At 44.7% G+C, this 14,837-nt stretch overlaps 4 protein-coding genes across 8 annotated transcripts in view; all 4 read left to right on the forward strand.

Annotated features, from left to right (window-relative positions):
• The window catches only part of LOC129633985 (protocadherin gamma-C3), a 149,621-nt gene that overhangs the window by 49,613 nt on the left and 85,171 nt on the right, over positions 1 to 14,837 (forward strand). The window lies entirely within an intron of this gene.
• On the forward strand, positions 215 to 3,957 carry LOC129634129 (protocadherin gamma-B7-like). Its single transcript, XM_055556114.1, has one exon. The coding sequence runs from the start codon at positions 1,223 to 1,225 to the stop codon at positions 3,650 to 3,652; it is 2,430 nt and encodes an 809-aa protein (XP_055412089.1). The 5' UTR covers positions 215 to 1,222; the 3' UTR covers positions 3,653 to 3,957.
• Positions 4,110 to 7,657, forward strand: LOC129634078 (protocadherin gamma-A11-like). The gene has a single exon (XM_055556051.1). It carries the CDS (start codon positions 4,716 to 4,718, stop codon positions 7,185 to 7,187), a length of 2,472 nt encoding a protein of 823 aa, XP_055412026.1. The 5' UTR covers positions 4,110 to 4,715; the 3' UTR covers positions 7,188 to 7,657.
• Positions 8,286 to 14,802, forward strand: LOC129634102 (protocadherin gamma-B1-like). The gene has a single exon (XM_055556073.1). It carries the CDS (start codon positions 10,721 to 10,723, stop codon positions 13,178 to 13,180), a length of 2,460 nt encoding a protein of 819 aa, XP_055412048.1. The 5' UTR covers positions 8,286 to 10,720; the 3' UTR covers positions 13,181 to 14,802.

Raw genomic sequence — 14,837 nt, forward strand, 5'->3', positions numbered from 1 at the left:
CTGATGAGTCCATTTAAAGTGATGATAGTGATGTGTTTGCTTTGATCTCTTACTATTCTATTAATTTATTATTAATATTCTTCTAAACTAAGATGGTAGCATAAGGTCAAATCATGCCCTAATGTGTTTTAAAATGTTTATGAGACCATGATTTTTCCCCCATGTCGTTCAACTTTTGTTCAAGGATATGTCTGTGGAAAAAGAGTATAGTTATTATCTTTGGAGTTATAGTTAATAACTTTTATTTTTTAACTTCCAAATAATTGAATCATTTAAATTTCTGACCATGAGAGTCAAAATTATTCTGCATATATTTCAAATAATGTTATTATTTTGAAAAAACACAGGTTTACAAAAACCTACTCTTTTGGCATGGTAGCTATTGTTAGCAAATATGTTGAAATATAATTATTTAAAAGCAATATAGGTCACCTTAGATGATGGTAATGAATACTAAAGTGGTTGTATTCTAGTTCTTAAATATGGGGGGATGGATTAAGCCTAGATTGAAGATCAAAAATAATTTTTATGCTTATCTTTAGTACTTTCCTTTGTGGAAACTCACTCTTAAAAGGATCTACTGTGATTGCCTCTGGATAGAACTGGATAGCAGTAAGCGATGGAATAGGAGACCTGTTTTGCATTCTACATTCTTCTGTGCCTTTTAGATTTTTTAAAGAACTATTTCACCCTATTCAAAATCTATGTAAAATTTTAACATATAAAATATTGGTTTAGCCAAAAAGTTCGTTCGGGTTTTCCCGTAAGATGTTACAAACTTTTGGTCAACCCAATATATGATAGTTTTGACCATGTGAAAAAAAAGTTTCATGAAGAAAACAGAATCACCGGAGGAATAAGGTTCAAATAGTTTAGCTGCGATCATCTTGTCTTTAAAGACTTCTTGAAATAAAGCAGAAAACGTAAGCTGCGGTTCCACACGAAGCCTCTGGGCGCCGCTGTCGGCCAGTGCAGGGCAAGCTCTGAAGCCCGGGATTCCTCAGCCTCTAGCCAGGGATTTCCTGCGCAGCCACCAACACAGAGAGAAGGAAACCCGCTTATACACTGGAGCTCCTGGCCGCGCAGATTCTCCCTAGCATACAAGGATTCCCAGCCCTTAGACTGGGGGTTCCGCCTGTCTTGGGCCAAATGCTTTACCGGTGTGCCATGTGCACTTTCTCCAACTAGAAAGACTGGGACCCAGCAAGAACTAGAGTGCGCAATGGGAGGGAGCTGCACGCAGACACGCCCGGCTGACCGGAGGCAGGTACTGTTTCTCTTCCTGCTGCCTTTGTTCTACCCCGCGCTCTGCGAGCAGATCCGCTACTCGATTCCCGAGGAGCTGGCCAAAGGCTCCGTGGTAGGGAATCTCGCCAGGGATCTAGGGCTCAGTGTCCTGGATGTGTCGGCTCGAAAGCTACGAGTTAGCGCGGAGAAGCTGCTCTTCAACGTAGACGCGGAGAGCGGGGACTTACTTGTGAAGGACCGAATAGACCGTGAGCAGATATGCAAAGAGAGAAGATGTGAATTGCAGTTGGAAGCCGTGGTAGAAAATCCTTTAAATATTTTTCATATCATTGTGGTTGTTGAAGATATTAATGACCATGCTCCTCAATTCCATAAGGATGAAATATACTTAGAAATCAGTGAATCTGTCAGCCCGGGGACTGGAACAATTCTTGAGCCTGCAAATGATCCCGATATTAGTATGAATTCACTGAGCAAATACCAACTAAGTTCTAATGAGTATTTCTCGTTAGTGGTGAAAGACAATCCTGACGGGGGCAGATATCCAGAACTGGTATTGAAGAAGGCCCTGGACCGAGAAACGCAGAGCGTTCACCATTTGGTGCTGACAGCCTTAGACAGCGGGGATCCGCCGCAAAGCGGCACAGCTCAGATCCGAGTCCTGGTGGTGGATGCCAACGATAATCCCCCTGTGTTCAGCCAAGATGTGTACAAGGTCAGCCTTCGGGAAGATGTGCCCCCAGGCACCTTCGTGCTGAGGGTGAGCGCTACCGATCAAGACGAAGGCGTCAATGCAGAGATCACCTACTCATTCCTTGGTGTGGCTGATACAGCCCGGCACGTGTTCTCTCTGGATTCTGCTACAGGAAACATCATAACTCATCAACCCTTGGATTATGAAAATGTAGGAAGATACGCCATGGTTGTGGAAGCAAAGGACAGAGGATCGCTCTCTACACGGTGTAAAGTAATTATAGAGGTTTTGGACGAAAATGACAACAGCCCAGAAATAATCATCACCTCTCTCTCAGATCAAATTTTGGAGGATTCCCCGCCAGGAATGGTTGTGGCTCTCTTCAAAACACGGGACCAGGATTCCAAAGAAAATGGAGAAGTCACGTGTAATTTAAGTAGAGACATTCCGTTTAAAATTCATTCTTCTTCTAATAATTACTACAAGTTAGTAACAGATGGGACCCTGGACAGAGAACGGACTCCGGAATACAACGTCACTATCACAGCCGTTGACCGGGGCAAGCCGCCCCTCTCCTCCAGCACTACCATTATCCTACGCATCACCGATGTCAACGATAACGCTCCGGTTTTCCACCAGGCTTCCTATGTGGTCCACGTGGCAGAGAACAATCCACCCGGCGCTTCCATCGCCCAAGTCAGCGCTCGCGACCCAGACCTGGGACCCAACGGCCAGGTGGTCTACTCCATCATGGCCAGCGACCTGGAGCCACGCGCGCTCTCGTCCTACGTGTCCGTGAACCCGCAGAGCGGAGTGGTGTTCGCGCAGCGCGCCTTTGACCATGAGCAGTTGCGCGCATTCGAGCTGACGCTGCAGGCCCGCGACCACGGCTCGCCCGCGCTCAGCTCCAACGTGAGCCTGCGCGTGCTGGTGGGCGACCGCAACGACAACGCGCCCAGGGTGCTGTACCCGGCGCTGGGGCCCGACGGCTCGGCGCTCTTCGACACGGTGCCCCGCGCCGCGCAGCCCGGCTACCTGGTCACCAAGGTGGTGGCGGTGGACGCAGACTCTGGGCACAACGCCTGGCTGTCCTACCACGTGCTGCAGGCCAGCGAGCCCGGACTGTTCAGCGTGGGGCTGCGCACGGGCGAGGTGCGCACGGCGAGGGCCTTGGGCGACAGGGACGCGGCCCGCCAGCGCCTGCTGGTCGCTGTGCGCGATGGGGGACAGCCGCCCCTCTCGGCCACCGCCACGCTGCTCCTGGTTTTCGCCGACAGCCTGCAGGAGGCGCTGCCGGACCTCAGTGACCGGCCCTCGCCGTCTGACCCCCAGGCTGAGCTGCAGTTTTACCTGGTGGTGGCCTTGGCCTTGATCTCGGTCCTCTTCCTCCTTACGGTGATTCTGGCCATCGCCGTGCGCCTTCGAAGCTCTTCCAGCCCCAGCGCTAGGGGCTTCTTTGGGTCTATTCTTTGTTCCAAGTCTGGTCCTGAGATTCCTCATAACTACAGTGAGGGAACGTTGCCCTATGCCTATAATTTATGTGTGCCTGGGAATCAAACTAATCCAGAACTTAATTTTCTCACATCTGTTGAACACTGTCCTGCCACACAAGATATTCTCAACAAAGATAGCTCTTCAGTGCTATTGGATAGCATTTTAACTCCTAGTATTGAAGCAGATAAGAACACCTTTAAACAGGTAAGTACTTAATACTTTTTATATTCCAGTATGCCAATATATTCTAATATAGCACTGTTATTTTGAGATTTTACTTATTTTTTTTATTTTGAGATTTTAGATTCCATCTCTTGATAAAATTCCTAAAATAAATCTATTTCAAACTCAAGGGTATTACTGTTAAGACTAAAGTTTACGACGCTGCAAATCCTCTACTATTCAAATATATTTTAAGGTGAAGTATATAGAGAAGGCTCAGGTCGATTTTTCATGAAATAGAATACTTTTTTTTTTTTTTTTTTTGGCGGTGGGATTGAAGCTGCACCTCTTTGCACTAGAAGCATGGAGTCTCAACCACTGGACCACAAGGGAAATCCCTAGAATACCTTTTAATTAAGGATATGGAATACAGTTACAGATTTATGCTGTGGTATTTTAAATGACAACTCTAATGCGATCCACATTCTCTCCAATGTTTATTTTACACAACAAAGAAACATTGGTAAGAATTATAGTCATAATCCTAACTGATGATTTTGTTGGAACCGTGCTAGTTACACAACCACAAATACTGCTCCCCTTAGTCAATAAAAAACAAAGGGAATCAAATCTAACCTGCAAGTTTTCAGTTCCAGAAGTCTGAAGTTATTTTTAAGATTAGTAAGCCTTTTTAATAATTATTCTTTTCATAAGTGCTCTTGGTAAACCTTTAACATCATATCACATAACTTTATTGTCTGCAATTTTATGCTTTACAAATACTTGTGATTCTCAAAGAGGGGAGTGTAATAACTTCCGAACAGGAGCAATAGTTGCGTTTTTCTTTCTCGTTGCAATAATAAGATTGGGCTCCAGGCGCCGCTGTTCACCAATTAGGGAACGGGAAGCTGCAAGCTACAGAGTCCCTCCCTCCCTCCTACCTCTTCCTCACAAAGCTGAGTGAGGTAGATACTCACAGATCCTGATGCTGAAAACTTAAAAGTACTTCTCTTCGCTCTCTAATATATTTTTGGATGTAGTCAGCCAGGGACTTCGTAGATACATAAGCTGATTCAGAACCTAAAGGCTCAAGAAACCGCGGAATATCGGCTCAGCCATGGCGAAGCGGCAACTGCTTCTGGATTGCAGCGGGCTGGTCCTACTGTATATTTTCCTGGGGACGCTGTGGGAGTCGGGGGCCGGGCAGATCCGATACTTGGTGCCGGAAGAGACAGACAAAGGCTTCTTCGTGGGCAATGTTTCCAAGGACCTGGGGCTGGAGCCCAGGGAACTGGCGGAGCGCGGAGTCCGCATTGTCTCCAGAGGAAAGACGCAGCTTTTCGCTCTAAATCCGCGAAGTGGCAGTTTGATCACCGCGGGTAGGATAGACCGGGAGGAGCTATGTGAGGCGGTTTCCTCCTGTTTTTTAAACATGGAGATACTTGTGGAAGATACCCTGAAGATTTACGGAGTGGAGGTGGAAATAATGGATATTAATGATAACGCCCCTAGCTTCCAGGAGGAGGAAGTAGAGATAAAAGTCAGTGAACACGCAACTCTGGGATCGCGATTTCCTCTTCCTAACGCTAGGGATCCAGACGTGGGAATGAACTCCCTCCAGCGCTACCAGCTCAATCCTAACAGTTACTTTTCCTTGCAAGTACGAGACAGTACGGATGGGGCCAAGAATCCTGAGCTAGTGCTGGAGGGGAGCCTGGACCGGGAAACACAGGCTGCTCATCACCTCCTCCTCACAGCCTTAGATGGAGGAGATCCCATCCGCCAGGGCACTGTTCCGGTTCGCGTGGTGGTCCTCGATGTAAATGATCATATTCCCAAATTTACACAATCTACATATGAAGTGAGCGTTCCTGAGAACCTCAGCTCTGGAACTCGGGTGCTCACGGTGAATGCAATTGACCCAGATGAGGGAATCAACGGGCAAGTAGTGTATTCATTCCGAAATGTGGAAAGCAAAGCTTCTAAAATATTCCAGTTGAATTCTCTATCTGGAGATGTCTTAATACAGGGTTCTCTGGATTTTGAGAAATATAGATTCTATGAGATGGAAATTCAAGCCCAAGATGGCGGAGGTCTCTCTACTACTGCTAAAATGTTGGTCACAGTTGTGGATGTGAATGATAATGCTCCAGAAATAACTATCACATCTTCTACTAATTCGGTGCTGGAAAACTCTCCTCCGGGTGCGGTGATTGCTCTTCTAAATGTGCAAGATCAAGACTCCGGAGAAAATGGTCAAGTTTCCTGTTTCATTCCAAATCTGCCTTTTAAACTAGAAAAGACTTACGGAAATTATTACAAGTTGATAACAAACAGAGCATTGGACAGGGAGCAGGTTCAGAGCTATGATATAACACTGACAGCAACAGATAAGGGAAGTCCACCCTTGTCTACAGAAACTCACATTTTACTGAATGTAGCAGATGACAATGATAACCCACCCACTTTTACGGACTCCTCTTATTCTGCCTACATTCTGGAAAACAACCCCAGAGGAGCCTCCTTCTTCTCGGTGACTGCACTTGACCAGGACAGCAAAGAGAATGCCCAGGTCACTTATTCTCTGGCAGAGGATACCCTCCAGGGAGCACCTCTATCCTCCTACATCTCCATAAACTCAGACACTGGCATTCTGTATGCTCTGTGTTCCTTCGACTACGAACAGTTCCATGAACTGCAGTTGTGGGTGACAGCGCATGACAGTGGGAACCCACCCCTCAGCAGCAACGTATCATTGAGCATATTCGTGCTGGACCAGAATGACAATGTACCCGAAATCCTATACCCCGCCCTCCCCACGGATGGCTCCACAGGCGTGGAGCTAGCACCCCGCTCCGCAGAGCCCGGCTACCTGGTCACCAAGGTGGTGGCAGTGGACAGAGACTCAGGACAGAACGCCTGGCTGTCCTACCGCCTGCTCAAGGCCAGTGACCCAGGGCTCTTCTCGGTGGGGCTGCACACGGGCGAGGTGCGCACAGCGCGGGCCCTGCTGGACAGAGACGCGCTCAAGCAGAGCCTGGTGGTGGCAGTCCAGGACCACGGCCAGCCCCCTCTCTCGGCCACCGTCACGCTCACGGTGGCTGTGGCCGACAGCATCCCAGATGTCCTGGCTGATCTAGGCAGCCTGGAGTCTCCAGCCAGCCCCGAAGACTCAGGCCTCACACTCTATCTGGTGGTGGCGGTGGCCGCGGTCTCCTGTGTCTTCCTCGCCTTTGTCATTGTGCTACTGGCTCTCAGACTGCGGCGCTGGCACATGTCGCGTCTGCTCCAGGCTTCAGGCAGCGGGTTGGCTGGCGTGCCGGCGTCTCAGTTTGTGGGCGTGGACGGGGTGCGGGCTTTCCTGCAGACCTATTCGCACGAGGTCTCGCTCACCGCGGACTCTCGGGGGAGTCACGTGATCTTCCCGCAGCCGAACTACGCGGACACGCTCATCAGTCAAGAGAGCTGTGGGAAAAGCGAGCCTCTTTTGATAACTGAAGATTCAGTTACAGGTTTAGGCAAATGTGATCCTACTGCTAATCAGGTGAGATTTATTTCCTGCCTTCCAATTGTTGATGTCTGTGCATAGGTCTTTTAAGATTACTTTTTTCCCCCCCTGAGCCTGTTGTATAAACTGTTTGGGAGGGGGCATATGTTCTTGTATAAAGCAAAGCATGTGAAATTCTGTACTTTACCTTTCTTCAGGTTATCATCATTTTCCAGGAAGGTTTTGTGAAAGTTTTTTTTTTTCTTTTGGTCCTGGCAGGTTCTTTTGTTTCTTTATTTTAATTTCAGAGGTCCAGTTCTGTTATCATTGGTTTTAAATTGAATTTTAGTAATATTTTTCTATCATCAGTGTTTGGCTATCAATGTAAACTGGTTGTATTCAAGTTAATGATTCATAAACATTTTTATTTATTTCATTTCAGCTTTGTATTGCCTCCACAGATTTATAATTATATTCTACCATTATTTGTTTTACTTCTAATACTCATGTTGACTCAACAGCATACTTACTCTAGCTCTTTTTCTTCATCTATAATACATATACACACATACTCACACATATACACTTTTACACACAGAAGCTTTTTTTTTCTGAGCACAAAACAATTCTCTTTTGACTTTTGGTGATTAGTAATGTTTAGCTTCTGTTGATTATTTCAACCTTATCTCATTTCTTTGCCTCATTAAAATAAGACATACTGACTCCCTTTTAAATATGAGGCTCTCTTGGGAGAGAAAATGTAGAACATATTTTTCGCCTTAAGTTCTAGACATCTTTTCTATTTATACAGTGAAGTCATTAGATTGTTCTGAAGAAGTAGTTGAATTGTAGAACTGGTATTATTTCTTTTTATTCTTTTACTTGAACTTTAGTGTCTGTGTATTGTTGAAGAATTTTTTTAATGTAGTAAATTCTCCTATAGAAATAATTTTTAATTTTGATCCAGTGCTTCTCAAAAAGTTATTTTCAAATCTGCTAAACATGTTTACATATATTAGATTTATTCATATGGAATATTTTGTGAATATAAGAGATGGAGTGGGTATTTAGACTTCGTGAGATTGATTTAGCTGGTATTCCTCTGGATATTTTGTTTGTTTTCAGTATGCTTAGGAGTCTTGGACTCATCTTTATTTCCTTTGCAAACTCACTTTAAAGCATTTTATTGAAGTATGGTTGATTTACAGTGTTAATTTGTGCTGCATAGAAAGATTGATTCCATTCTATGGAATACACAGACAAACACACACACACACACACACACACACATATGGGCTTCCCTCATAGCTCAGTTGATAAAGAATCCACCTGCAATGCAGAAGACCCCAGTTAGATTCCTGGGTCAGGAAGATCCTCTGGAGAAGGGATAAGCTACCCACTTCAGTATTCTTGGACTTCCCTTGTGGCTCAGCTGGAAAAGAATCCGCCTGCAATGCAGGAGACCCTAGTTAGATTACTGGGTCAGGAAGATCCTCTGGAGAAGGGAAAGGCTACCCACCCCAGTATTCTGGCCTAGAGAATTCCTTGGACTGTATATTACATGGGCTGTCAGAGAGTCGGACACAGCTGAGCAACTTTCACTATATACATATGCTTTTTTCTCATTATGGTTTATTACAGGATGTTGAATATAGTTCCTTGTGCTATACAGTAGGCCTTGTTGTTCATCCATCCTTATAATAGTTTGCATCTGCTAATCCCAAACTCTCAATCCTTCCCTCCTCCACCCCTTCTCCCCCTTGGCAAAGACAAGTCTATTCTCTATATCTGTGTGTAAACTCATTTTTTAAATTGAAGTATAGTTGATTTACAACATCGTGTTACTTTCATGTAAACTCATTTTTATATTAAATAGTAGTACACTCAATTCTTGGGGCTTCCATGATGGCTCAGATGGTAAAGAATTTGCCTGCAATGAAGGAGACCCGGGTTTGATCTCTGACTGGGGAAGATCCCCTGGAGAAGGGAATGGCTACCCACTCCAGTATTCTTGCCTGGAAAATTCCATGGACAGAGGATCCTGGTGGGCTACAATCCTTGCGGTCACAAAGAGCCAGACACAACTAAATGATTCATACTTTCACTTTTTTTTTCATAATCAGTTCTTACGTTCAGAACCACCTTGTTATTGAACCTAATAGTTACCTAATAGTGTGTTATCTGAAGCAATGTCTAGGAAAGTTAAGGGAGGAAAGAAAACTTTTCTAGGGTATTGATCTCAGGAATCATCTCCATAGTCAACAATTCAGCTCAACACTCTCACAGCACTTCTAGATATTTCGCCCAGATTACTTGCATATTCACCTTTCCTTTTAAGATATCCCTTCTCATTTCAGAACTGACCTTACTATGATTAACTATAAATTGAGTATCTAATGTTTGAGCAAAAAGAATTTCAGCTGTAAGGAAAGGGAAGTCCTGCAACAGCTGCCTAAATTTGTCTTGAAATCAAGAAAAATGTTGAGTGTTTTGAGCATCATCAGGATAGAATTTATACTTATGAGATTCCAAACTGAGGAAAAAGATTTAAGGCATTTTACTTGAATGGAAACTAGTTGAATAAAAAGAATATGAGGCTTTTGCTGGGAGAGGGAGGTTGTTCTGTAATTTTAAAAAACATAATCTGAATTAGTTAGGAGTTGGCAACCAAGATCTTAGAGAACAAAATGGAAAGGCTGGTTTTGACACTTGAGATTAAGAAGGTTATTTTGATTAGAGATAGATAAAGTTCTGTTGAGATGCAACTTAAGGTACAGTTAAATAAAAGGATAAAACTAAAACGCTCACATTTCATGTCATTAAATTCCTATAGTAACCTACTAGGGTACCCTTTTATATTTATGATGAAAGTGTAAAACACTTCATAATTCTTTCCATAAATCTCTTTGATAAATAACAAGGAAGACTTTATGGTATTGGCTATTCTTATCCTGAGTAATGCCCTATACAGCTCCGATCTTGCCTTCTCTGATGAGGAAACTCATATGCATATCAGATTGAAGATAATACTGGGTATCATTTCACAGCTGTCAAAATTTCCCCAAACCACTTGGTGGGGCTGTTTTTCCACGTGGTCTTCGTTCTAAGTGTGGAGAGAAGACTACTTTTGTTCTTCCAATATGTGCATTTCCTCTGATTAGAAAAAGACAAACTTTCCTCATTATTGGATTAATGGCTCTTCTATAGGATGGATCTCACCTCTAAGGAGCCCTGTTTGGTTATAAACACTGGAGAATAGACCTATCCAAAACTCCTAAACTGCCTCATTCACCATACATCAGTTCAACAAATCTGCTGAAATACTGAATCCCATTATTTACAAGGCTTCGGACTGCAGTTTGCTAAATAGACTCCGAGCGCCGCTGTTGGCCAATGTGCTGCAAGAACTGGCTTTCCGTGTCTACCCGAGTGATTACTTGCGCAGTCACACAATCAAGTCCGAAGGAAGAGTAGCCAGTTCTCAGGCTTGCTGCTCCACACATCTGATTGCGGAATACCGATTGGGTTGTCTTCAAACTGGGAGCGTTGAGTTTTCTATGTGGTCGATGTAAATATTTTAAACGCAATTTGCAAACCATCTCTTCACATCGGAGGCTGCAGCATCGCAGAGAAGAATGGTAAATAGGGCGAAGCAGAGAAGCAGTACCCGGCGGCGGCAAGTACTCTTTCCTTTCTTGCTGCCTTTGTTCTGCGGGGCGCTTTCCGAACAGATCCGCTATTCTATTCCAGAAGAAATGACCAGAGGCTCCGTGGTGGGGAATCTGGCCGAGGACCTGGGGCTGCATGTACAGGATTTATTGACCCGCAACCTCAGAGTTAGTTCTGAGAAACCATACTTTACTGTAAACACGGAGAATGGGAACTTACTTGTGAGTGACAGAATAGATCGGGAGTCGCTCTGTCCCCAAAACCCTTTGTGTGTTGTACCCTTGGAAATTGTAGCAGAGAATCCTCTAAATGTTTTTCACATAAACGTGATGATAGAAGATATAAATGACAATCCACCTCATTTCCCCCAAAATAACATCGTTATACAGATCAACGAGTTTGCAATTCCAGGAACTCGGTTTGGTCTGGAATCAGCTATCGATGCAGATGTAGGGCCTAACTCTCTTCAGAGTTACCAACTGAGCTATAGTGAGCATTTCTCTCTGATGGTTGAGTATAAGGCTGAAGGCAAGAATGCCCCAGAATTAGTGCTGGAGAAGCCCCTGGACAGGGAGCAACAGAGTTCCCACCTCCTGATCTTGACAGCAGTGGACGGCGGTGATCCCATCCAAACTGGCACCACTCAAATCAGGGTCAAGGTCACTGATGCCAATGATAACCCCCCAGTGTTCAGTCAGGATGTGTACAAAGTTAGCCTGCGTGAGAACTCACCCCCAGGCACTTTTGTGCTAAAGGTGAAGGCCACTGACCAGGATGAGGGCATCAATGCAGAAATCACCTACTCCTTCAAAACACTGCGAGGTATTGGAAACATGTTTGTGCTGGATCATCAAAGTGGAGAAATTAAATCCAACGGTCCTATAGATTTTGAAATTAGTAGCAGTTATACCATAAGCATAGAAGCCAAGGACGGTGGAGGCATGACCAGTGAGTGTAAAATTATATTGGACATTGTAGATGAGAACGACAATGCTCCAGAGGTGGTTTTCACTTCCGTGTCTAGTTCCATAACCGAGGATGCAGAACCCGGAACCGTGATTGCTCTGTTCAAAACACATGATAAAGATTTGGGAGAAAATGGGGAGGTCACATGTCTCATAAAAGAAAAAGTTCCTTTTCGAATTGAATCTTCCGCCAATAATTACTACAAGCTTGTGACAGATGGCGCCCTGGACCGGGAGCAGACCCCAGAGTACAATGTCACCATCGCAGCCACAGACAGGGGCAAGCCGCCCCTCTCCTCCAGCAGAAGCGTCACTCTACGAATCACCGATGTCAACGACAACGCTCCAGTTTTCCACCAGGCCTCCTACGTGGTCCACGTGGCAGAGAACAATCCACCCGGCGCCTCCATCGCGCAAGTCAGCGCCTCCGACCCAGACCTGGGACCCAATGGCCGTGTCTCCTACTCCATCGTGGCCAGCGATCTGGAGCCGCGCGCGCTGTCGTCCTACGTGTCCGTGAACCCGCAGAGCGGAGTGGTGTTCGCGCAGCGCGCCTTCGACCACGAGCAGCTGCGCGCATTCGAGCTGACGCTGCAGGCCCGCGACCACGGCTCGCCAGCGCTCAGCGCCAACGTGAGCCTGCGCGTGCTGGTGGGCGACCGCAACGACAACGCGCCCAGGGTGCTGTACCCGGCGCTGGGGCCCGACGGCTCGGCGCTCTTCGACACGGTGCCTCGCGCCGCGCAGCCCGGCTACCTGGTCACCAAGGTGGTGGCGGTGGACGCAGACTCTGGACACAACGCCTGGCTGTCCTACCACGTGCTGCAGGCCAGCGAGCCCGGACTGTTCAGCGTGGGGCTGCGCACGGGCGAGGTGCGCACGGCGAGGGCCTTGGGCGACAGGGACGCGGCCCGCCAGCGCCTGCTGGTCGCTGTGCGCGATGGGGGACAGCCGCCCCTCTCGGCCACCGCCACGCTGCTCCTGGTTTTCGCCGACAGCCTGCAGGAGGCGCTGCCGGACCTCAGTGACCGGCCCGCGCCGTCTGACTCCCAGGCTGAGCTGCAGTTTTACCTGGTGGTGGCCTTGGCCTTGATCTCGGTCCTCTTCCTCCTTGTGGTGATTCTGGCCGTCGTCCTGAGCTTTCGACGCTCCTCTAGCCTGGCCACCTGGGGCTGTTTTCAGCCTGATCTCTGTTCTAAGACTGGACCTGAGGTTCTCCCCAACTACAGTGAGGGGACTTTGCCTTATTCCTACAATCTGTGCGTTGTGGATTCTCAGAAAACAAGGTTCGACTTTCTCACCTTGACACCAGAAGTGGTGCCCCCACAAGATCTTTCCAATGAAGCTTCTTTGGTAGTAAGTGTCACTGAGAATAACAAGTTAAGCTGTAACTCTGTTGCCTCTATTCAAGTCAGTTTTAATGAATGCCTTTCATCTGCATATGGGTTTGGATTATTTTGAAACCAATATTTAACAAAGAAAAAACCTTAAACAGATTATATCTACTATCACTTCACTTTTGTTTGCCCACTCTGTCTTTTCTGTTTCTTTCTGGGTAGATCAGCAACTCTTATTATTAACCCTCAAGTATTTTAAATATTTTGACAATTTCATAAGTTATTCTATTATTCTCCCCACAAAATCTCTCTTACTGTGAGATATGGATACTATAATGCTGCTGCCATTCAAATATTTGTAATGGAAGCATAACTGTTTTTCCTGTGAGTGTTTCTCTTTTTTAGAACATCAATATCTTAGCATATAAGGCTTTTCTTTACTCTTTTAACTACAAAGTGAGAGGGGAATGCATACAAACTTTAAAATTAAGGACATAATAATGACTACATAATATTTAGGTATATTTGCTAGGGATTCTTTGAGTACCATTGAACAGATAAATTTTATGTCCTACCTTTTCTCAGAGCTACCTGTTGATTTCATTGCAGTGTTGAAGATGTCATTTATGGTATACCTGCCACTTATGCTTATCCTCATAATATAAATATTTACATATGTGAAAGCACAATAGATTTTTCCCCTATATTTTGCTGGGCTTCCAAATATATTACCAGTAAGTGTCAGTAACTGGAATTTGGTGTTTCCCAGAAAAAGGTGAGTTTATAATATTTTGGTTTCTAATTTTCCTAGACATTCTCTTTTTTAACTGAAGTATAGTTGATTTACAGTGTTGTTGTAGTTTCTTATGTACAGCAGTGATTCATATATACATATTCTCTTTTCAAATTCTTTTCCAATGTGGTTTATCACAGGATGTTGATCCTAAACATTCTTTTGAAATATATTAGTAGAGTCCTACCCATATCCCCAGCAAATGCTAGTTGGAATGCTTTCTTTTTTTATTTTATTGTGATTGTGCCCTTCCTACCATCTCATTGCAGCTTCTCCTTTGACTTTGGATGTGGGGTATCTTTTTTGGTGGGTTCTGCATCTTTCTGTCCATGGTTGCTTAGCAGTTCGTTGTGATTTTTGGCGCTCTTGAAGAAGTTGGTGAGCACATGTCTTTCTACTCTGCCATCTTGAACCAGTGTCTCTGGAATGCTTCTATTTTGTTCTAAAAATGTGTGTCTTCACTTGATTTCCTGTCAAGTGTGATTCTGATAATGTGTACAATCACATTTCTTATTTTTAGGTTGCCATATTATTGTAAAAATTTGATTTTTAAACAGTAAATGTCAACAACCTGTTAAAGTAGTTCTTCCATTTAGGCAAATTTAAGAATCTACTGAAAAATTTTGCCCCAGATTTTAGTTGAGTGAGAATTTTAAAATTATTGTTATATAATTTCTCAAAACATGAAATGCCTTACGAGATTCCCATAATAGGTATGTATGTGTGTTGGGGGTGATACCAAAGCCAGTGTACTAAAATTTCATGGTTAAATTTACTGTGTATAGAAACTTCATGTAAAAGCTCATCAGAAAAATCGGAATATACATACAGGTACAGAAAATAATCTCAGGAAGGTGGCTTTATGAGAAGTTTAGGGAAATAAAAAGAAGTTCACTGAAATTCCAAATAAGATGAAGTAGTTTTAGTTGGGTCCACTTTCATCCCTATTTGAAGAACAGTAGGTGGAGCTATTTAAGGTCTAGAAACC

Source organism: Bubalus kerabau, chromosome 1 (genome assembly GCF_029407905.1).
Source record: "Bubalus kerabau isolate K-KA32 ecotype Philippines breed swamp buffalo chromosome 1, PCC_UOA_SB_1v2, whole genome shotgun sequence".
Classification (NCBI taxonomy): domain Eukaryota; kingdom Metazoa; phylum Chordata; class Mammalia; order Artiodactyla; family Bovidae; genus Bubalus; species Bubalus kerabau.

Coding starts and splice junctions, on each gene's coding strand:
- LOC129634129 (XM_055556114.1), top strand. CDS start 1,223: ATGGGAGGGAGCTGCACGCAGACACGCCCGGCTGACCGGAGGCAGGTA.
- LOC129634078 (XM_055556051.1), top strand. CDS start 4,716: ATGGCGAAGCGGCAACTGCTTCTGGATTGCAGCGGGCTGGTCCTACTG.
- LOC129634102 (XM_055556073.1), top strand. CDS start 10,721: ATGGTAAATAGGGCGAAGCAGAGAAGCAGTACCCGGCGGCGGCAAGTA.